Source organism: Belonocnema kinseyi, chromosome 2 (genome assembly GCF_010883055.1).
Source record: "Belonocnema kinseyi isolate 2016_QV_RU_SX_M_011 chromosome 2, B_treatae_v1, whole genome shotgun sequence".
NCBI lineage: Eukaryota > Metazoa > Arthropoda > Insecta > Hymenoptera > Cynipidae > Belonocnema > Belonocnema kinseyi.
The window spans coordinates 41206397-41230170 of NC_046658.1; the positions used below are offsets into that span (position 1 = coordinate 41206397).

General features: G+C 33.2%; 1 protein-coding gene across 1 annotated transcript in view; it reads left to right on the forward strand.

The window, feature by feature from the left end:
* The first annotated feature begins 409 nt into the window (after positions 1 to 409).
* The window catches only part of LOC117183125 (poly [ADP-ribose] polymerase tankyrase), a 29177-nt gene continuing 5812 nt past the window's right edge, over positions 410 to 23774 (forward strand). Inside the window, exons 1-11 of the mRNA XM_033376313.1 lie at positions 410 to 683; positions 6763 to 7296; positions 12319 to 12521; positions 12612 to 12937; positions 13021 to 13274; positions 18843 to 19176; positions 21259 to 21389; positions 21580 to 21808; positions 21902 to 22287; positions 22655 to 23071; positions 23170 to 23705. Coding sequence (XP_033232204.1) covers positions 7113 to 7296; positions 12319 to 12521; positions 12612 to 12937; positions 13021 to 13274; positions 18843 to 19176; positions 21259 to 21389; positions 21580 to 21808; positions 21902 to 22287; positions 22655 to 23071; positions 23170 to 23705 — 3000 coding nt within the window. The 5' untranslated portion in view covers positions 410 to 683; positions 6763 to 7112. The remainder of the gene's footprint in view (positions 684 to 6762; positions 7297 to 12318; positions 12522 to 12611; positions 12938 to 13020; positions 13275 to 18842; positions 19177 to 21258; positions 21390 to 21579; positions 21809 to 21901; positions 22288 to 22654; positions 23072 to 23169; positions 23706 to 23774) is intronic.

Genomic DNA, 23774 nt, shown 5'->3' on the forward strand with positions numbered 1-23774 from the left:
AATTGAAATTTTTTTCAAAATTCCTAAAGAAATATTTTTCCCTTTCTAATCACCAGAATTGTCTCTTGATTTTTTTAGAACTGCTTTGACACCTTGTATAATATATATTTAAATCATCAAAATTTATTCAGCTATTTTCGAGAAAATTGTAATTTTTTGTTTTTCAAACAATTTTTATAACTCGTGTACATTTTTTTTCAAGTTGGCACTTGGGCTAAATTAGTCTCATAATGGAAGAAAGTTACTATCCACATATGAAGCAAATATCTTCCTAGACAGACCAACCATCCTTACTCAGCTATAGCCTTTTATTTCAAATCGACAGGGAATTTAAATTTGGCGCCGTTCAATGACAGCTGATATGTGTGTTTCTTGTTTCTTGTCGGGTTTCTCCTAGGTGCGTGCGCATGCGAATGGCGATCATGAAGAATGGCGTGAGAATGGCAGACTGCAGAGCAGAGCCTGCAGAGCTATAAAAAAATAATGAAATATTGCAATGAACCATTGAACGAACTATCGGAACGGAATCACTATCAAGGGCAGGAAATACGGAATTTTTTAGGAGACCTGGAAGAACTTTTTGTGACCTGCAATCGTGTGACCAAAATCTTGAGGCCTGAGTTTTGATTCAAGAAATTTGTAACTCCGAAAACCGTCAATGCTTGGGATACACTTTGCAGCTGGTGAGTATGTATCAACTTTTTAACAATTTGTTAACCAGGATTATTTTTTGTTATATTTTCAAATGCATGCTTGTAGAGGAGTCGCTCACCTTAACGGTTCATCGGACATCAAGGTGATTCTTTTCTTTTCCAGCTTGATTATATTTTCATTCGCTATGGTTTAAATTGTGCCTCCATAGTAACAGTGAGATCTTTAGTTCAAAATGATTGACTACTTTTTAAAACTTTATTCAGGGTTGACCTGGTAGCAAATAACGTTTACTTCCTTATGTTTCGTCTAGTGACAAATTGCGAAATTCACGTGAAAGGGAAAAGTTTTTAAAAATAATTATAGATTTTTAATTTATTCGATTTCAAGTCTAGGATTTTTTTCAATTATTTAACGGCGAGGTAGATATATGAGGAAGAAAGATATCCATTGTTTAAAATCTGAATTCGTATTATAAAATTGAAGAAAAAAATCTAAACATTATTTTGGATTATCAAATATAGGCTCCATAAAAAAGGTGAACATACTTTATCCTGTATTAAATAATTAACCAGTATTTTTTATTGAAATGTTAGTGTTTAACGAGTAGAAAACCTGTTCTTGTCATACAATTTATAAAACTTTTTTATGTTTATGCCTGGAATTTATTTGTATAATCTTAATTAAACTGCAGACGATGATAATTATTAAAATTGCAGCTGAAATAATATCTTAGATTTATTTTTAACTAATCTGATACTTTTTTTATTCCATTTTTCCAAAATTATCATTTTTTTCATACCATTTGCAGTCACTCGCTACTTTTGGTAATTTTTTCAAAAATTTTGGTAGCGTTTTTCTTATTTTCCTTTTTCCTACATTTGGCACTTGCGCGTAAATGGGTTTAAATACTTTTTAAATGAGTTCTTAACATCATCGAGTTGAAATCTACTGTGAAAAGGCCAGAATTCTTCATTAAAAACTTTAAATTGCACATAAAAGGGACGATTGTAAAATTAGTAATTTACAAAATTGAAGAAAAAAAAACTTGCAGAAATGTGACCTTTTATGATTGATGTCAAAGGGCGAAAAAACTTCATCCTATATTAAATCATTTACATATATTTTTATTAAAATGTCAACGTTTAAAGAGTAGAAAATCTGTCCTTGTCGCACAATTTACCAAACTTTTTTAGGTCTATTACTGGTATTTGTATGTAAAGTCTTCATTAAAATGAAGACGATGATTATTAATGTTGGTCGTTAGATGGAGGATTTGGTCGTTATCCTCAGGAATGATCTTAAGGGTCGCTTGGTATTTCGAGGGGTTTAGCAAGGATCAGTCGGACTGCTAAAGCTCTCGTTTCGAGTTCTCCACATACTGGTGTAATCACTGACCCAGATTCCTCGGTCACAAGGAGATTGCAGGAAGAGCTGGTTCAGTTCAATATCCCTTTGGTCGACGTGGATCCGATTTGGGATCCAGATGAAGCCGATCCAATGAATCGTGCTTTCTTTTCAGAGGAATTATCTTCATTTATGAGATTATTAATAGTCTTTTTAATGCAGTGCTTCACTTTGTCCACGATATATGCAATGATATGTACTTGAATTTGTCCTTTCCGGAGTCTTGGAGGGACATGCTAGTTCATTTGGTTTACTAGGCTTGTGTTAAGGGGTTCCGATCTTTCTGACCTCGACTTTTTGCAAACTTTTCGAGAGACTATCTCAGAAATAGTTGAATTTCTTTGCCGAGCATAGTTATTAGATTCCTGACCTCCAGTTCGGTTTCAGAATAGAGAGGTCCTCCATGAATACGGTGGCCTCAGTGGTGCCAGACATACATCGCAGTCCCGCTATAGAAGCCGTTTCGGGGTTACCCTTTATCTCCTTCGTACAATCTAGGGACTCGTTAAACCTTAAAATCAGGGCCGTCTGAATCATTTCTGTTGGAGTTTCGTCTTGAAAAATATTGTTTTTTTTTGTCTTTTTTCCATTTTGGTTTTTTAATGCTATAATGAACGTGAAAATGTTTGTGCTCGAAAATCAAACTTGATGAACGTACTGATTTTTAAGTATGTATTTACCTCGCGCTACGCACTCGTTCTTTATATTTTCGCACATTCTTGCGCAAACCTTTTAAAATTAAGACTCAAAAAATCCACCATTGTAATTCGGTGATTGTGAATTCTCGGTCTTTGTATTTCTCCCGTATTCGTTCACAGACCTTTTAAAATCAACGGTCAACGGACCAACAACTGGAATTTTCTGATTTTAAACTCTCTTTTTTAAAGCTCTTTAGGCTTTAACGAACACATTCTCATCACGTATCTCGTGCTTCGCACTCGAATTTGTCCGAAATGTTAACTTTCCTACATTATACGAAACACTTTTATATCAAATATAATACATTTTTTATGTAACTCCACCTGGGATTGCTTATTCAGATATTGAAAAATAGAGCACAAATTGTATTTAGTATAATTATTATAATATTTGTTTCTTATTTTGCTTTAAATTGTATTCTAAGCTGCGCTGAAACATGTATCATTTCAATAAATTTATATCATTACAATTCATAAGATGCATAAAATTGAATCATTCTAATTCTTATTTCCTTGTTTTGACATTTTTTAAGTATTTTAAATCTTTTTTTTTACGATTAAAGAAAAACTACTACGCATTTGCATAGGGTCTATTACATGAACCTATATAGGAGCCTATGTCCTCTTTCGTCTTTTCTGTGCTTTTTCCAAAAATTAAATTTTTTTATTTTTAATCTTATTTTTTACGATTGAAAGAAAGTCTACTCGTCCTATCGAAAAATGATTAATAATAAATTTATAGATCTTTTTAGGCGAAAAACTTTTGTCTGTTAATTTTAGTTCATACCTTGTGTAGTTTAAAAGAAAATCAATATTTTTATTTTGAATGCTATTTTTTACGAATAAAGCAAAAACTATGTGTCCTTTCGAAAAGTATAGCTCTTTTTTGGATGAACAAGTTTTGTCTCATTTTTTTTCGTAGCTCGTGTCGTTAGTCGAAACAGTTTTTACTTTTAATGTGGTTTTTTACGACTAAAAACAAAAACTACGCGTCATATCGAAAAGTGATTCATTATAAATTTGTAGTTCTTTCTAGGGCGCGAAATTCGAACTTTTTCATTTTTTTCGTATCTTGCATAGTTTGACCAAATATTTGAATTTTGGATTTTTCATTATTTTTGGTACGATCAAATTTGAAATTTTCAGCTTTTCGACCAAATTAAAAAAGCTGTTATCATAGTCTTGCAGGGATTTCAAAAAGGAACGTTTTTCTTTTCTTAACTTTTTTTCATATCATACGTTGTTTGGCTTAAAATGTTCATTTTAGTTGTTTTTTTTTTTGGATTTTGAAAATGCTTTAACTCTGATAATTTTCTATTTATAGAAAAAAGCAATGGGGATAAATTGTTTGAGTTTCTGAGTTCTGTGAACAAACGTACATAGAATTTTGAAATCTTGAAAAAATGTGGTTTCAACCAATTTTGTTACGATCAAATTTTCAACTTTTTGACCAAATTAAAAAAGCTGTTATGATCTTCATGTAGGGCTTTCAAAAATGAACATTTTTCTTCTCTTGACTTTTTTTCATATAATGCGTTGTTTGGCTTGAAATGTTCATTTTAGTTTGTTTTTTTGGATTTTGAAAATGCTCTAACTCTGAGAATTTTCTTTTCATAGAAAAAAAATCATTAAAGTAAATTGTTTGGATTTCTGAGTGCTATGAATAACCGTGCATAGAATTTTGAAATCTTGAAAAATGTGGTTTCAAAAATTTTGAAAACCCGTTCACTTTTTGAATTTTGATCCAAAATAGCTGGCTTACGAACTTGTTCTTGCTTTTTAGGTTTTAAAAAAGTGTGCCAAAGCAGAATTAAATTTGATCAATTTTTCGAAAGTTATCGTGTGTACAGAATACAGACGACAGACAGACAAACACCTTCGTAAAAATCGTTTTTTCTGACTCAGTGGGTCGCAAAACGTGAAGATTTGATGAAAACCGACAAAGTGAAAATTTACATAAAACCAATACCTTCCCATTAGGATGAGAATGTAAAAATGCAAACTCTAAGGCTAAGAATTTTTCCATTTAAAATAATGAAATCAAACTAAAAATTAAAGCACTCAAATTGGAACTCTTGATTTTTAACTGTTTAAATTGACATTTTAAATTTTTAAATTAAAAAGCTTTGTATTCGAATGCTCAATAATTTACACGTACAAAATGGAAAGTAGTAACACTTTACAATTAAACAAGTTTAAATGAAATGTAGATAAACTGGAAATTTATTATTTTTGACTTTTATAAATTATAGAGTTCAAAGATTCAGATTCAATTCCAAAAATATAAATCCACGTTATCATTTTCAATGCTCTAAATTAAAGAATCAGCCAATGAACTTTAAAAATTTCAAAATGTTATTACTAACAGCAATTTAAGATAGAAACATTGAAAATGGAAATAAATTTTTTTTTAACTGAACACTCTAAATTAGAAGTTAAATTATTTTCATGTCATTCTTGAAAAGCTTAAAAGTTTTATTTCCAAATTTGGAGAAATCTAGAAGTTGTTTTACATTTTTTCCAATTTAAAAGTATTTTTGAAGTTTTTTTCAGAACTTCTAAATATTTTAATAAATAATAAATGGCAAAAGATAAATGTCTTTTATAAAAAAGTTTTCACTTCAAACACTTTTAATTTATAATTGTTCAAGTTTTCAAGTCTGCATTTTGAAATTCTCTAAATTAAAAATGTGAGCTTAAAAATAAAAACCTAAAATGGACAATTTTGTAATTAAAAGATTTTCGAATTACGCATTGTAAAATGAATGGTATAATTGAAAAAGATAAAAAATCAATTAATTGTTTTAAAAGTTGTTAAAATCGAACTTAGACAGATTTTTTTTTAAAGATTTGTAAATTTCCAAAATAGACTGTTTTGAGGCACCTGATTTCACTTTCTTCTATAACCTTATATGTCTCTTAAAAAAATGAACACTTCCTCTTGTTTTTCCTCAACATTTTCGTAATGTTTGGTTATACCTGGTTACGCAACGCATAACCTAAACACTGAGCAACTGAAAGCGAACTGTAGCGAATATCCTGCGACATTTTTGCCACTGATTGATGCAGACGACACGATTAACCGCCGATGATACTGTCCGCTTTTTTGATACACTCCTTCAATTGATGTGAAGTTGCTCCATTGACCTAGCAGCGTCACTCTCTCGTCGCTTTGGATCACCTTGTCCTCTAAAACGTTAACTTTTCTTGCGGGACACGCTTAGCTGTTTATCTGAGGTTGCGGCCATGTATGCGGATGATGTTCTTTTGTATGTCACCGTGGATGATATTCTCATGGACGTGACCTTACTCAGCCGGTCTTTTGGGTCGCTTTCAACCTGGATGGCGACGGTTGGCCTCCATATCCATGCCAATTTTGCATTTTTACGATGTCTCGAGTCGCCGATACCATCCTACTCTCAAGTATTTGAGCATACTGATTGGCAGTGTTTGAATTGGGTTCCCCATATAAAGTCCATTGGCGCTAAGGGTTTCAGCGATCAATGTTCTTCCCGTCATCTCCGGGATCACTTAGGAAGCTATTCCTTTTCTTCTTCTCACTGTCCATAAAGGGCTCGTCAGGGCATACTTCAATTAGGCGGCCTTTCTGTCCCTTAATGCGAGCATCACGACGGTGAAGATCCTAGATCGAGTTCAGTGCGCTTCTCTGCGTGTGGCTCTTTGTTGTATGAGTTTCACTCCCATTATGGTCTTGCTTATTAAAACCACTGTGTTTCCACTATCGCTTCAAATATACTTGCTGGAAAACATATTTATACATATTTATCCCAGTCGAATTATTGGGCGAGCTGTGTTGATTTTTTACATGAGTGGTAATTTAGGTCTTTATCTTACTTTAAATTAAATACTGCTCTGCGAGGGCGGTCCTTCCTTTCCTATCCCAAGTAGACAAAGATGGGTTGAACTGCCTTCGAGGGATCAGTCAACGTCAGTAATCTGCATCTGATGGGCTACGAATACTAACAGTTTCATCCTTGGGTTTTAGCTGATATTTTCTGGATTTCCAAGGACTTTACAGGACGAAGAGCCAGCTATATATAAACCTTCAGAGGATACATGGCTTTGAGACCAGCTTAACATTATAATTCCAGACAATTCAATAGGAGTTACCAGCTGGAATTTTTGGGAGATTTGTAAAACAGAATGTTCATATTGAATGATTATTTTTGAATCAGCCATGGCTTGCTGAATAAAAAGTCAGAATCAAAGAAGAAGAAGAAGAAGAAGTAACCTGTGCTTGTGCTGTGTGAAGACTGCAGAGCCTTTAAAGCAATAAAAAAGGATCAAATATTTCATTGAACCATAATTGACCAAGCGTGAAAATGGCGGTATGAAATGGCGGGACGACGGACAGTGACTGAATCCCTATCAGGGTCAGGAAATACGGACCCTTTGCGAGAACTTTTTGAGGCATGCAAAACTGGAGATCTCGTAAGAGTCAAGAAATTGGTAACTCCGAAAACAGTCAATGCTCGGGATACGGCAGGACGTAAGTCTACTCCTCTACACTTTGCAGCTGGTGAGTAATCATATCAACTTTTTAACAAATTTATCAGGATTATTCCCCGTTATATTTTTAAATTTATACTTTCAATTAAGTTGCTCACCTTAACGATTCATTGAACATCTATGTGATTCGCGCTTTTCCCAGCGAATTAAAAAAAAACGAAAAAACGAATTCAAATTCCTATTTTATTTACGTTTCGTTTGGGAAATTGTAGAAATAAAAAAAAATTCAAAATTCTGAAAAGAGTTCACATTTTAGCAATTAAAAATGCTTTCAAAATAACTAACAAATTAGTGTTACGTAAACAACAAATGAATTAATATAATAGCAAAAAAAGTTGTAGTTATAGATGGACTAAATCAATTCCAAATGAAAATCGCGCCAAATACATTGGCAATTCAAATTAATCGATGATGTTATTATAATATTGATTATCGTCAAGGATTCTTGTTTTTAATTTAATAGATACTTTTATACATTTATTTATGAAAATTAATTCCAGAACTTTTCTTTTATAAGAGTTATTTTCCTTAGCAAGAATTTTAATATTTTAAAAATCGAAATCAACATCAAAATAATGATCAAAATTCCAAGAATGTTGTGAGAGACCTGTGTTTAAGTTGCTACTTCTACTATCTCTTTTATGTTCGGATATTCTAGTTTTTAACCGACGACCAGTTTCACCTATATAAACTTTATTGCATCCTTTACATTTTATTAAATAGAAACATTAGAGGTATTATCAATTTTTTCGGAGTCTTTTATGTCAGTGAAACATTTTTTTAATCTGTGATCATTTCTAAAACGTGCATTAATAGCAAATTTTTCTAACGCTTTTTTTAATTTTTCTGATAAACCAGGTACATAAGGTAATGAAACCCGTAAATCAGTTTGTCTATAATGTTCAAGCCATTTGTTCTTTTTCTTTTTTTTTGATTTCTTGAGGTTCTATTTAGATTATATTGTCAGTCGCTATGATTTAGATTTTAAATGATGCCTCCATAGTAACAGCAAAATCTTTGATCCCAAAGTTTCTATTATTTTCTTTAAACTTGACGGTTGAGCTGGTTTACTTCTGTATTAGTGTGGCCCAAAAATGTACATTTTGAAATTCTCGATTGGCGAGTTCGCCAAATTGTTCTCTCATGGAAACTCATGAATGCATATTTACAAAAAACAAGGTTTTTAGTCGATAGTCTAACAACTTTTATGTCTTATGGAATTTAACACGTAAAACGTATACTTTGTTTACTTCTTCGATTTTGTTCAAGAAATTATTAGTCAGTTTATTTATCCTTTTATATACTTGTTGTCTTAGTAAATATGTATTTAGTCAAATTTTAATATACCAACAAAGTTGTAAAAAAATTTGACACATCTTGAAAGTTGCATAAAATTCCAATATTTGTAGACTCATTGCGAGCCTTAAATATGATTGATTAATTTGAAATTTTTCAGGAACATTTATGAGAATATTGAGAATAGATTTATAAAAAAAAGGTTAATTGTTTTTTAATTCATTCAGCTAAGGGAATTTATGTCACATCCATTGAACTCACGGTGACCGATTGTTAGGGACTTAGGACTTTCAGATGCAGGCTCGATCATAAAGCTTCCTGCTTCAGGCCCAAATCTGTAGCCTAGAGCGTTTACCAAACTGTTTTCGCACTTTCTGGCGAGTGGCTGGGCCGCCAACCAATTTTTTTACAATATCCAAACCCTAGGTGGGCATTGGATTATTTAGGAGCAAGGTAGATACATCAGGAAGAAAAAAATCTACTATTTCAAGTCTGAATTCGTATAATAAAATTGAAGAAAAAAATCTAAACATTATCTTGGAATACCAAATGTACACACTATAAAAAAAGGCGAACAAACTTTATCTTGTATTAAATCATTTACAAGTATTCTTCTTGGAATGTTAAAGTTTAAAGACTATAAAATATGTCCTAGTCACATAATCTACAAAAAAATTTTATTTTTATTCCTGGAATTTCTTTGTATAATCTTAATTAAATTGAATACAATATTGATGATTAAATTGCAGCTGAAATAATATGTTATATTTTTTATCTAGTCTGATATTTTTTTATTATATTTTATCACTCGCAAAGAAAAGGTATGATTATAAAATTAATAATTTAAAACTAAAAGAGTTCATGATTGAATTACCTTAGCGCTAATCAGTTAGAATTAAGTTTTTAAATTTAAATTGTTCGGAATAGAGAATTTGCATGTGTCGTGAAAACAAAAAATATTTTTTGCATAATGCAGAGGACTTTGGCTTGAGTTTATTATTACGAGAAATAAATCAATATTCGATTTAAATATTTATTAAGGCGAACATTGATAAAATTCGAAAAACTTGCGGAAATGGAAGCTTTTATGATTGATGTGACATTAGTTATACGGAAAATCCTTGGATGTGATGGCGTTTTCAGTATTTTTGAAAAAATCGCCTGCCATATTAATTTTGTTTTAATAAATTCCTAAGCAGATTTGCATAATCGTCAACCAGTTGAAATCTTAAATAATTTGCAGCGTCTTTCGCACGCTTGAATGATAATCTTTATTCATAACGCATCAAATTAAAAATAAAAGTCATGTTAACATAAAATATTGTGGTTGAAAGTCACCAAATTCCAAAATATAATAAATTATCTGTGCATGCTTCACTTTTTTGTGCGCTCCTTATAATGGCCGTCGTCAGTGGTGGACTGGCATGGGGGCGCAAGCCGAGTTTTCCCGGCTGCGTCGCCCTTGGTTGGTGACTCCTAAGCCATGCCAAGGCGCCCCAAAAAGATTATATTGTTTAAATAAATATATTTTAGATTGCAATGGAAAGTGTGAAAAGAATATCCAATAATTTCCACGATTTATACTTTTACTCCTATAAGTAATACCAGTAAAGTAAGAAAGTGTCCTCCGATTTCATTTCACCCATCTTATTCCTAAGAAATTACCTAAAAAATGTTTTCCATCCTATTTAAGAAAATGTTTTAAAAATGAATAATAAATTATTTATATTGAAACAGTAAAAGTGAAAGGAATATTCTTCTCATCAATTATATTACAGTATTTTAAATTTGTTTGTTTCCGATGCAATCCAAAATATATTTATTTATTAAAAATGTATATAACATCTAAGTGCATTTTTTATGGGCGCCCGATAATATATTGGTTTTTTATATATATTAACTTTCGATTGCGCCTATACGTACCTTGAGAGAGTTTCCAGATCAATTTATTTATGTAAAAAGTATGACTCCATTTTAGCTTACAAATATGAAAAGGGGCAACTCATTTAATTTTTTACAAAAGGTCGACTAATTATCGGCTGTATTCAATTATTTTAGTAATTGTTAAGTTAATCTTCAATTTTTATATTAAAATGACTACTTATTAGTCGAAATTTTCTTTAAAAAAAGTTATTAGCTTACATTTCAAGAGTTCGATGCAAAGGATACATTTCTTTGTTTTGGAAATTGTGAAATGTTACTAAATTTTGCTTCACTTTACTATAATAATGGTTATATTATTATAATTTTAGCATTTTTTTCGTAATTTTTAATGTTATTATTATGAATTACTTTCTTCACGACAAAAATGTTCGCCAATGTTCATTGCTTTAGCACGTTTATCTTTGTATATATACTAGATTATGATATGATGATTTGTGGAGATGAAGAATTAGAATGGAATTATAATGCGAGAGGGCAGAGAGAGGTTATGTATTAAAATTGCGGAATGGAATCTTTTTAATTCTTGAAAAATAATAAGAAACGTGAAAAGAAATTAACAATTTGTTGAACTCATTAGACGAAAAACAATCGGCCCACTACGCGGGCACATTCTTATCGCTTTCAAGTTTCAGCACGTCCAGGGTGTGCGACTTTTGTTTCTTGAGATTTGCGCTCGATAATGTATTTTCTTCACGTTGCATGCTTGGTCTTTGTACTTAACCCACATTTCTGCAGAAACTTTTTAAAATTAAAGGTCAAAGCATTGACAATATTGCAAAATAAAGCACCAATTTTATTCATAATGATTAATTTAATATTTTTGTTACTTATGTTGCTCTAAATTTTATTCTCAGCTGCCCTGAAAAATGTATCGTTTCAATCAATTTATATTATTACAATTCATTATCTGCATTGGTATTGAAACAGTCGTATTTACACTGGGTTGTTTTTATCATTTAAAAATTGCGTTTTCTATAAATAAACTGTGTTCTTATTAAGAAAAATATTTATTTTTATTTTTAATGCTATTTTTACGATTTAAATTAAGCTTAAAATAAAACATACGCGTTCCATAAAAAATTATTAATAACGAATTTGGAGTTCTCTCGTGGGTGAATACATTTTGTCCATTTATTTTTTTTGTAGTTTGTGTCTTGCCCACAAAATTCTTTTTTTTTTTTACTTTTTATGTTGTTTTTTACGAATAAAACCAAAACTACGCATATTATTAAAACGTGATTAAAAAATGTGTATATTTTTTTATGTATAAATTTTTTCAATTCAACTTTTGGTAATTTACAGATATACCACGAAACAGAATTTTATATTTTTTATTATTTTTGTTTTGGAATAAAAATTTGAATTTTCGATCAAAAATGTTTTTTTTTCGATATTCTTGGACATGGGGGGGGGGGGGGGGGGGGGGTCAAGTTTTATACACATGTAATAACGTTCTCGTTATATTCCTTGCAAAGAATTTTTCATTTTCTTCAATGAACTTTTTTTAGTAGTCGTCCCCAGTATTGGGTCCCCGGCCGTGCCCCTGGGTACCCAGTTCGCCACTGGCCTTCGTCATGATGACCAAAAATAAAAAAATTCATGCAAATTATCTATTGTATAATTTAAAATTAAACGTCTTATTAGTTGAAATTGCATAGTAACTTTTAGTTTATAGTTTATACATACTTAGGTGTTGTCGACCTCATTTTTCTGTTATAACTTGTTTCAGTTTTAACTTTAAAAAATTTATTTAATTCTTGTCCTTAATTTCTGAAATATTTTATTCAATCAGGATACGGTAGACGAGACGTTGTAGAGTTTTTGCTTCTGGCTGGTGCGTCCATCCAAGCTCGAGACGATGGTGGTCTTCATCCTTTGCACAATGCGTGTTCGTTCGGGCACTACGACGTTGTGAGACTTTTATTAGAAGCAGGAGCTAATCCAAATACTCGTGACAATTGGAATTATACACCCTTGCATGAAGCAGCTATCAAGGTAGAGAGCAAAATATTGCATAGAATATCGAATAGTTCACGGTAAAGTAAAAACTGAAGACCTTTTTTGTATTTTTGAATCGCATTACAGGGAAAAGTAGACGTTTGTATAGCACTGTTGCAACACGGAGCTGATGCAAATATTAGAAACACTGAAGGAAAAACTGCTCTGGATTTAGCTGATACTGCTACAAAACCAGTGTTGACAGGTGAATACAAGAAGGACGAGCTACTCGAAGCTGCCAGATCGGGAAACGAAGAGCGACTTTTACAGCTTCTCAATCCTCTCAATGTAAATTGTCACGCCAGTGATGGTCGTCGTTCAACGCCTTTACACTTAGCTGCCGGGTACAATCGCTCTAGGGTCGTTCAAATTTTGCTGCAGAACGGAGCAGATGTGCATGCAAAAGACAAAGGGTAACTTCAATGAGTTTCATTAGTATTTTTTAAATATAGACAAAAGCAGGTAGAGATTTTTAATAATAATATTTGTTTGATAGTGGTTTGGTGCCTCTTCACAACGCCTGTTCGTATGGTCACTTCGACGTGACCGAAGCGTTGTTGAAACACGGAGCGGCAGTTAACGCGAGTGATTTGTGGGCCTTTACTCCTCTGCATGAAGCAGCGAGTAAGTCAAGGGCAGAAGTTTGTTCTCTCCTTTTGAGTGAAGGTGCAGATCCAACGCAGTTAAATTGTCATAGTAAAAGTGCTATCGACGTGGCTCCAACGCTAGAGCTTCAAGAGAGATTAGCTTGTGAGTAGCTTAGATTTACTAAGGGTTGTCTTTTTGAAACGTTTCCTGACTAATTCCTAACCCGTGGACAATGTGTAACGCATATTGCGTTATACATTGTTTTGTTTTGTAGAATGTTAGTATTTTTCTTCATTAATTAAAATTAAACTTGGTGATAGTAAGACTCAAAGTATTACTTCCAACGATGATAGCTGTTATTCTGAATAAAAAAAAAATTCTTTGTTCTTTCCATAAACAGAATGTATATATCAAAGTGAACAAGGATCTCATTAGTAATCATAAATTCATAAAGCATAATATTAATATTAAGCACGTTTACATTTTTAAAAATTAATATTAATTTTAAAATGGACAAAGCTTACAAATTAAAATAAATTCCGTGACAAAACTCGAACGTAACGAATGCTCTGGGGGACAAATGTGCCCCAAACGCGCAGCATTTCCCTCTCACTTGACAGACAGCGAGCAACCAGAAACATTAACCACTTCATCTAACTCTAGGATAGTCGAACTAAATTATCGGTAGGGTCTGCACCCGAAAGCAAATGCTGAAAGTCAGAGATATTTGATGAGGAGAATGAAATGAATTTGGCGCGTGTCACATTTGCCCCCCACAGTATCCGCAAATGGAAGTTTTTGTTGCTCATAATTCCTTGGATAAATGAAACGCTGGAAGTTAGAGAAGTCCGATGTGCGCCACGCATCAGAAAAAAATTATCAATGTTTTTCATTAAATTTTTTAATTCCTTTCGCTCTATCAGTTAAAGGATATTTTGAACTATATTTTTTGAAAAGTTCTAAAAACTGATTGACTGAGCACACGAGTTGAAGTGAAAAACTAATTAAAATTGATTTTTCTTTAAAAATTCAGTTTTTTGGCTTTAATTAAAAAAACTAAAAAAGCTGCAACTTTATGCCTGATGGAAAAAGATGCGCAATGAAATTCTTTAAAGGCCTCCAGGGGGTATTCCACTCCCGGCGAAATAATTTTACGTGCCCTTATTCGATTCGGCAGCTCAATTTCTTTAAAACAGACATGCGTCAAGTCAATTCCGCAATTTATTCAAATTGCTACAATTTCAAAGGAAAATTGTACAGTTTGAAGTATTTTTATGTTGTTCAATTGTGGCAAGTCCTGAGTTCAAAACTAAGAATACATAACTCTTGCAATTAGTGCGCAAACTGTATTGCAATCACTATAAAATCATTTGTAATCACATAAAATCAGTTGCCATCACTCGGAATTCACCGTGTATAAGTGAAATTGCATACTATCAGTTTCAACCATTGACAATTCAACGGGAAATTAAGAGCATTTAATTCCATATCATTTTAAATCACGTGCCGTCACAGGAAATCAGTTGTAGTCACTTGGAAATCACCTGCAACTACAGTTGAATAACCTGCAATGCAATCACTTGTAATTTGGAGATTTGTGTCCGTCGAAATTTATTTCAATGTTTAATGGACATTGTTTTAAAACTGAATAATTTTAAAATTAATGAATAATTATTTTACTGAAAAATTGTTAGTTATTAAAAAAAGAATAGATTGCAAATCTTAAAATGAAAATAATCCATCATGTCAATTTTTGGAGAGAAAAAACGGCCGCAGCAAGTCAAACATGCAAAAACTAGTTTTTGTCCTTTCATGGAAAAGTCATTAAACACTATAGTCCGGCGGATAGTGACTATTTTTCAAGAAAATCATGTTACAAGCAATGCAATGTTTGTTTACATTCTCATCCTGATGGGAAGGTATTGGTTTTATGTAAAATTTCAATTTGTCGATTTTCATCAAATCTCCACGTTTTGAGATCCACTGAGTCAGAAAAAGCGATTTTTACAAAGGTTTTTGTCTGTCTGTCTGTCGTCTGTATTCTGTAGACACGATAACTTTCGAAAAATTGATCAGATTCGATTCTGCTTTGGCACATTTTTTTAAGGCTTTAAAAGAAAGAACAAGTTCGTGAACCAGCTATTTTGGATCAAAATTCAAAAAGTGAGTGCGTTTACAAAATATTTTGAAACTACATTTTTTCAAGATTTCCAAATTCTATGAACGATTATTCATAGTACTCAGAAATTCAAACAGTTTACTTTAATGACTTTTTTCTATGAAAAGAAAATTCTCAGAGTTAGAGCATTTTCAAAATCAAAAATAAATAAATAAAATGAACATTTCAAGCCAAACAACGCATTATATGAAAAAAAGTCAAGAGAAGAAAAACGTTGATTTTTGAAAGCCCTACAAAATGATCATAACAACTTTTTTAATTTGGTCAAAAAGTTGAAAATTCAAAATTTGATTGCACCAAAAATTTTTGAAACCACATTTTTTCAAGATTTCAAAATTCGATGTACGGTTATTCATAGTGCTTAGAAACTCAAACAAGTTCTCCCTTTGACTCTTTTCTATAAAAAGAAAATGATCAGAGTTAGAGTATTTTCAAAATCCAAAAAAACAAACTAAAATTAACATTTCAAGTCAAAGAACGCATGATATGAAAAAAAGTCAAGAAAAGAAAAACGTTACTTTTTAAAAGCCCTACAAGATTATAACAACTTTTTTAATTTGGCGTAGTTTTTGTTTTTAGTCATAAAAAACATTAAAAATAACAAAAACTTTTTGGACTAACGACACAAACTACGAAAAAAATGAGACAAAACTTGTTCATCCAAAAAAGAGCTATATTTTTCAATAGGACACGTAGTTTTTGCCTTAGTCTTAAAAAATAACATTCAAAATAAGAATATTCAATTTTTGTGAAAAAACGACACAATTACGAACTAAAATTAACAGACAACAGTTGTTCGCCTAAAAAGATCTATAAATTTATTATTAATCATTTTTCTATAGGACGAGTAAATTTTCTTTCAATCGTAAAAAATAAGATTAAAAATAAAAAAATGAAATTTTTGGAAAAAGGACAGAAAAGAAGAAAGAGAACATAGGGTCCTATAGAGGACCCTGTATAGCTTCCTGTAATAGACTCTATGCAAATGCCTAGTAGTTTTTCCTTAATCGTAAAAAACAAGATTCAAAATATTTAAAAAATATGAAGGCAAGGAAATAAGAATTAGAATGATTCAATTTTTATGCATATTATGTATTGTAATGATATAAATTTATTGAGATGATACATGTTTTAGCGCAGCTTAGAATACAATTTAAAGCAAAATAAGAAACAAATATTATAATAATTATAATAAATACAATTTATGCTCTATTTTGCAATATCAGAATAAGCAATCCCAGGTGGAGTTACATAAAAAATGCATTATATTTGATATAAAAGTGTTTCGTATAATGTAGAAAAGTTAACATTTCGGACAAAATCGAGTGCAAAGCACGAGATACGGGATGAGAATGTGTTCGTTAAAGTCGAAAGAGCTTTAACAAAAGAGAGTTTAAAATCACAAAATTCCAGTTGTCGGTCCGTTGACCTTTGATTTTAAAAGGTCTGTGCACGAATGCGGGAGAAATACAAAGACCGAGTGCGTAGTGCGATTGCCATCAGTCGCGTGCCGTAGGTTGGCTCAAACCCTCGAGCTAAGCTCTTTTAATAAAAGAGAATCCACAATCACAGAATTACAGTAGTGGATTTTTTGAGTCTTAATTTTAAAAGGTTTGCGCAAGAATGTGCGAAAATATGAAGAACGAGTGCGTAGCAAATTGTTTATCTCAAAAATATCAATAAATAAAAATGTTAAAGTTACTCATTTTTTTCTTTCCTAGAGCATTTTGTGCCATAAACGGAGGCTTTTAAAAATATTGTTGGCGCCCTCATGCATGTTTTTAGTAGACATTGCAATTGAGATAATGGATTTAAAAAATGATTATTCTTTATTTATTCCATCTATTCTTTTTATTTTTATTATTTTACCTGTGTTATACTTGCTGAACGAAAGTGATAAATGTGAAGTGAGATTCAATTGAAGTGTATATTTGATCAACATAATTAATGTCAGTAAACTGAAATAAAGTACTAGTTGTACAAAAATTCCATGAATTATCGGGGAAAAAGTCATTGATCAATTTTTCGTAGAAATTTATGTAAAACAGAAATTTTAAATAAAGGAACTGAAAATATTTCTGTTGCGTCTTTTGAGAAATTTTCTTGTTATTATAAAAAAATGTACCCGCTGTGCGGGCACATTCACATTTTATTAAATTTTAATTTTTACAAAAAAAAATAATTGTGCGTCCTATTGAAAAATAGTCTAAAGAAAACTCATAGATCATATAATCATATACTCGATGGCTAAGTCGTCGAAAATTCCCAATCTCTTTTGACCAATGTCACAATGTCACTGCTATCATTTCATGCGGAATTTGCGAAGCCAAAATTCCCGAATATCAATTAAGTTTTTCTGGGAAGTAAACTGAGTATTATTCTCCAATTTTCAACAGCCGTGCTTCCATCTTTTTAGTGCGTGTGAGAGGGTCGTCACGACACTTGAACATTTTTGTTAATTCTTCCTTAAGTTCAGACGACCTCTTTCCACCTACTCCAGGAGTCTCGTTGTACCAGTCCAAAACTCTATTTTTAAAGTGACGGGTTGCTTATAATTTAAAAATATCCTCTGGAACTGAATAAGCATTGCGGATCTCGCCAACACTCTTGATCCATAGTTCAACATTGTCGTCATCCTCGAGCCCGAAAGGAAAAATTAGACTCACACGGCTGTGATAACTGCCCTAGTCATCGCTTCAATGAGGCCACGTCCAGGAACGTGAGCTTGAATTTGGTTGGCATTTCTTTCGCCTCTTGCTTCATCCTGATTTTCACCATTCTGACTTTCATCACGCCACTAATCTCGGTTTTCGTGATCGAAGTTGTTTCCATCACTGCTATTAGACCCATTGTCCAGGTCACCACCACCATTATTATTTTCAAATAGATTGTCCGCATCACCAACATTGTGAGAAGGAAATACCTGAAAATCACCCTGCTCAGACATTTTCCCTGCCTGAAAAAAACACAAAATTGGCTTTACTGGAAACATATTTAGTTGGAAGTACCAACACCCTTCTCATCACCGTCACTATCGAAAAGGTGGTCTCGATTCTAATATTCTAGAATATTGTAGAAAATATACTCTTCAGGATACATCATAGATGTTAATCGAACGAGATTTCCGAAGGCGATCTCCTTCCCTTTCTCCTGCTTTCTTCCCAGTGCCCTCTTACAGAGAATTTACATTACACTGCCATATATGCCCGCGGAAATTTAAACCAGATTTACATTTAAATATTTGTCGCCTACACTACAATGTTATTTTAAATTGGAAAAATGTTTAACTGTCAAAATAAAATTGTAGTGGAAACTCTGCTCTGAACATTTTTTAAAATTCTTTCATCTTTTGAATTTTTCCAAAAAATATGTAAAAAAACGTAAACTGAATTGTCTTTAAAAATTTCCTGGATTTTAATTTCTTATTATGTATGTAAAACAAAGTTATTAAAGTGGTTATTTTGTTAAATTAAAAAAGAGAGTGAAACGAACGTTTTACTTTTACTTTTTGTTCTAAAAACCATTAGGTGAAATGTTTGCTTCAATTTCAGACGAATATAAAGGACACTGCCTACTCGACGCCTGCAGGCAGGCGGATTCGACTAAATTAAAGAAATACTTGTCGCCTGAGGTGGTGAATTTTAAACACCCCTACACTGGGGATACTCCGTTACACTGCGCCGTCGCCTCTCCGTTCCCTAAGAGAAAACAAATTATTGAAATTTTAATTAGAAAGAGTCCCACTTTGAATGAGAAAAACAAAGACTTTCTCACACCTCTTCACGTCGCAGCCGATCATTCTCATTACGACGCTATGGATATTCTTTTAAGACACAACGCAAAAGTTAATGCATTGGACGGGCTGGGGCAGACGGCACTACACAGGTATTTATTTCAAAGTTTCTGTTAGGGGACGCACTTAAATTACGTAATGGATTATTGCCCCTCTCTAGACCCCGCTCCCTTAAGCTGTTACTTAATTTAAGTATGGCCCCTTATATATGATATGTTTAATATTACACAGAAAGGGCCTTTTTCAAATTTTAAAATTACGAAAAACAAAATTTGGGATAAACCTACTATTTATATTCTTCCTAATATGTTTGAAAAGTTTCTTCTAATAGAATAAAGGCATTCTATCAGTTTTATGCTAGCGAAACCATTTTTGAGACCGGGGGGATTTTTAGTCCTAAAAATACAACTTTAGGATTATTCTCGTAAACAATGCAAGATATCGCAAAATAGTGAGGTATTTTTCATAGAACCTTTTTAGTCCAAACTTTTATCTCAACATTTTTTCCTATATGTTGCTGTTTGCAAGAAAAATGAGAAAATTCGATTTTGTGAACAAAATTTGCCTGGCTACTAAAGTAATTTTGTCCGCAAAAACTCACCTTACAACATTTGGGGGCTTTTGATAAACAAAGCAGAAAATTAAAATATGCTAACTATGAATAAAATTTACTATTTTTTCTCCGAGAGATACAGTCTAATTAAATAAACAGAATGATCGACCGACTTTGCAGTTCACTTCGTGAACCTAACCTCTAAATGCATCATGAGTGCTTTTGTGTCGAATATGCTAATTCTTTCTCCAACTTATTTTTTGTAGTTTGTCGACCTCTTTTCAGAATGCACATAGACATATAATGCACGGAAATCAACCAAAAGGACTTACTTATATTTTCGTTTTTGCCCCTTATTATCTCACAGAATTGTCTAATATTTAAGGGCATGTGATACTTAGAAAATTGTCGATTTTACCAGTTTTAGGTTCTCCCGGCTTTTTTTCTAGAATAATAAATATTTTGTCTTAAAAATTTGGGAAATGATAGCGCACATGCTAACGGACGTCCCCACACACTTTTTTGTGGGTTAATTCAAAAAAGTTTTAATTTAGCAAAATGTGATTAATTCTCATAGCGCTTAGGAATTAGTATCGATTTTTTCAGTGTTAGATTCCCCCGGCTTTTTTCCTAGAATAAGAAATATTTTGTCTTAAAAATCTGGGAAATGATAGCGAACATGCTAACGGACGTCCCCGCACATTTTTTTGTGTTTATTTTTTTAAAAAATTTTGATTTTTCTAACAACGCGTGCATATTTCGAGGTTATGTGTGTAAAATTCTCCCGAGAGTTACTTCCAAAGTACACAATATTTTTGGCCGGAAACTTTGGACTTACAAATAAAACTAATCTCCCGGAACTAACCTTGTTTGCAGGCAATTAAAAAAGTTTATTTCATCAATAATTTTAAAATTATCGGAAAGGCAGAGATAAAAAACGACGTAACCTCAAAATAATGCATAAAATTGTTATTTAGCACAATACATTTTTTTGTTATTATCCCGCAAAAAAGAGTCCGAGGACGTCCGTTATGATATTTTATAGCATCTCCGAATTCAGTTTTTAAAAATTTTCATTTTTGTGGAAAAAAGCCGGAGGAATTGTATCCGATTGATCACACGACGAAGTATCACATGCCCTTAAGCAAACGGTGCATAATAGTTTATTCTGTCAGAGTCTAATAACTCAAAATCGCCAAAACTGCCAATATACTCATACTCGGCACATATTAACAAGACCTAACAAGCAAAAATTCATTTTAAGTTTTATACACCAAACAAAATTTTTTTTACTATTTCATAATTAAATATGTTATTCATATATCTGAAATATATATCTCTCATGCAGTTTCTGTGTTGGACCGCCTTTTCAATCACACCTCCTAAAAAATGAAACTACCGCGCGTTAGGTCCCTTTCTTCGCGAACGGTCCCATAAACATACACTCATATAAGGCGCTGTCAGTACATAAACTTATATGAACTAGAGGCTCAAAAAGGATTTTACTCGAAAAACAGAAAAGCTTTTCAAACCGGGCCTAAAATATTAGGAATTCATTTGGCTGTAGGTCCTTTTCCTGAAGAAAATAATATATCGTTTTTTTTAATCATTCTTTTTACAGATGCGCAAGGGAGGATAACGTGCAGGCCTGCAGAATTATTTTATCGTACAATGTAGACCAATCAATTGTATCGCTTCAGGGATACACGGCGGCTCAGGTGGCCACTGAAAACGTGTTAAAAATTTTACAGGGTAAGATAGAAATATAGTGGGCTTGCCAAGGAATTATTTTAATGATTTAAAATAATAATTTAAAAATAATTTGATAGTTTTAATAATTTTAATAATTTTAATAATTAAACAACAATAATTCTGTATATCGAAATGCTTTTGTTTTTTCAAGAATCTTTTTTTCTAGTTCTTATTTTAAGTCTTTCTTCAGATCCACCAAGTGGAACGGAAGATGTGGAAGCACAGCTTTTAGAAGCAAGTAAATCTGGTGACTTGACTGCCGTGGAGAGAATTTTACAACCTAATCCTCATGCTGTCAACTGTAGAGATTTGGATGGCAGGCACTCAACGCCTTTGCATTTTGCAGCTGGATACAATAGAGTTCCTGTTGTTGAATATCTTTTAGCACACGGGGCTGATGTTCATGCTAAGGATAAAGGGTAATTATTTTTCTGACAAAAATTAACTTCTAAAATAAAATCATCATAACTTTGAAGAATTTAGAATTCGATTGATAGAAATAATTTTTGTAGTGGTTTGGTGCCTCTTCACAATGCCTGCTCGTACGGACACTATGAAGTGACAGAACTCCTTGTGAAACATGGAGCATCTGTAAATGTAGCAGATCTTTGGAAATTCACACCGTTGCACGAAGCTGCTGCAAAAGGAAAGTGTGAAATAGTTCGCCTTCTATTAAGGCATGGAGCGGACGCGACGAAGAAGAATAGGGATGGCGCGACGCCTTTGGATTTGGTAAGAGACGGCGATCAAGACGTTGCAGATCTTCTGCGAGGAAATAGCGCCTTGCTGGATGCAGCTAAAAAGGGAAACCTAGCGAGAGTACAGAGACTTGTTACCCCAGACAATATCAACTGCAGAGATGCACAAGGTCGAAATAGCACGCCTCTACATTTAGCAGGTACGTTTAATATAAATCTACCTTCTTGTTTTTCTAGACGAACGGGGCGTCCTACAGACACTCTTTGGCTATAAAACCCGTTGTGCTTTATCCGCATAAAACTGTTAGCGCTTTTATTTGGTATAGCTTCAGGAAGTTCGCCACGAATTTAAAACTTCTGAGCTTAGCATGTGCCAAGCATTGACACCCCTTGCAGAGCAGCCGAACCTTGCAAATCAGTACCACTTATTCAAAGTCCCTAGTACTGTCGTTTGACTAAACCTCCTCCCACCAGCTATAAGGTCCCATGATCATCCCTAGGGAGAGCTAAATCTGAAATAGAAATGTAGTAACTGAACAAATTTGTAATTTAAGAATATTTTTTCAGCTGGATATAACAATTTGGAAGTAGCTGAATTTCTATTGGAGCGAGGAGCCGATGTAAATGCACAAGACAAGGGCGGACTGATTCCTTTGCACAATGCATCGAGCTACGGTCACTTGGACATAGCCGCTTTGTTAATTAAATACAACACAGTAGTCAACGCTACCGACAAGTGGGGGTTTACACCTTTGCACGAGGCCGCTCAGAAGGGTCGAACGCAATTGTGCGCTCTTCTCCTCGCCCATGGAGCAGACACCTTCTTGAAAAATCAAGAAGGTCAGACGCCGGTGGACTTGGCTAGCGCTGATGACGTTCGATGTTTGTTACAAGATGCCATGGCGTCACAACAAGTCGTGCCGTCTATGCCTTCGACTAGTGTCAACAACGCCTGTACTAGTAGATCACCCAGCATTGCAGCAGGTGGTACTTTATTTAATAATTTTCTCTCCAGTTTAGATTATCTACGAAACAAGTTTAATCCAATTTTGAAAATACTGACAAAATGTTGATATTTTCAGTTCCCGTTTCACCACCACCATCCCTTACTCAAGAGACTGTCATTCTGCCGTCCGGTGCAGCAATAACTCTGTGCGTGCCAGTAGCGCGCCCATCTTCTTGTATAAGTCCAATGACCTCCTCAGAACAATGTTCGGAACGAGACATGAAAGATGTGGGCGAAGAACGAAATAGCAATGCGATTACAAGTGTGGCTGGATTCCTGCAAAGTCTTAGCCTGGAACATTTGCTCGAGTTATTCGAACGCGAGCAGATTACGCTCGATATTCTTGCAGAAATGGGTCATGAGGATTTAAAGCAGGTTGGAGTTTCAGCTTATGGATATAGACATAAGCTTATTAAGGGAATGGATAAACTCCTGACTTCAGCGGCTGGTTCGATTTGGCAGCCTTCTGTCAATCCAGGAACTCTGTTGGTAGATCTGCTTGCCGAGGATAAGGAATTTTTGGCTGTGGAAGAGGAAATGCAGAGTACTATCCGAGAACATAGAGATAATGGCATTTCTGGTGGTATTTTTGCCAGATACAATATAGTTAGGGTCAGTAAGACGATTAAAAAAGTCTGATTACTAGTTTAAAATAAAATACAATCTATTAAGCAACCCTGG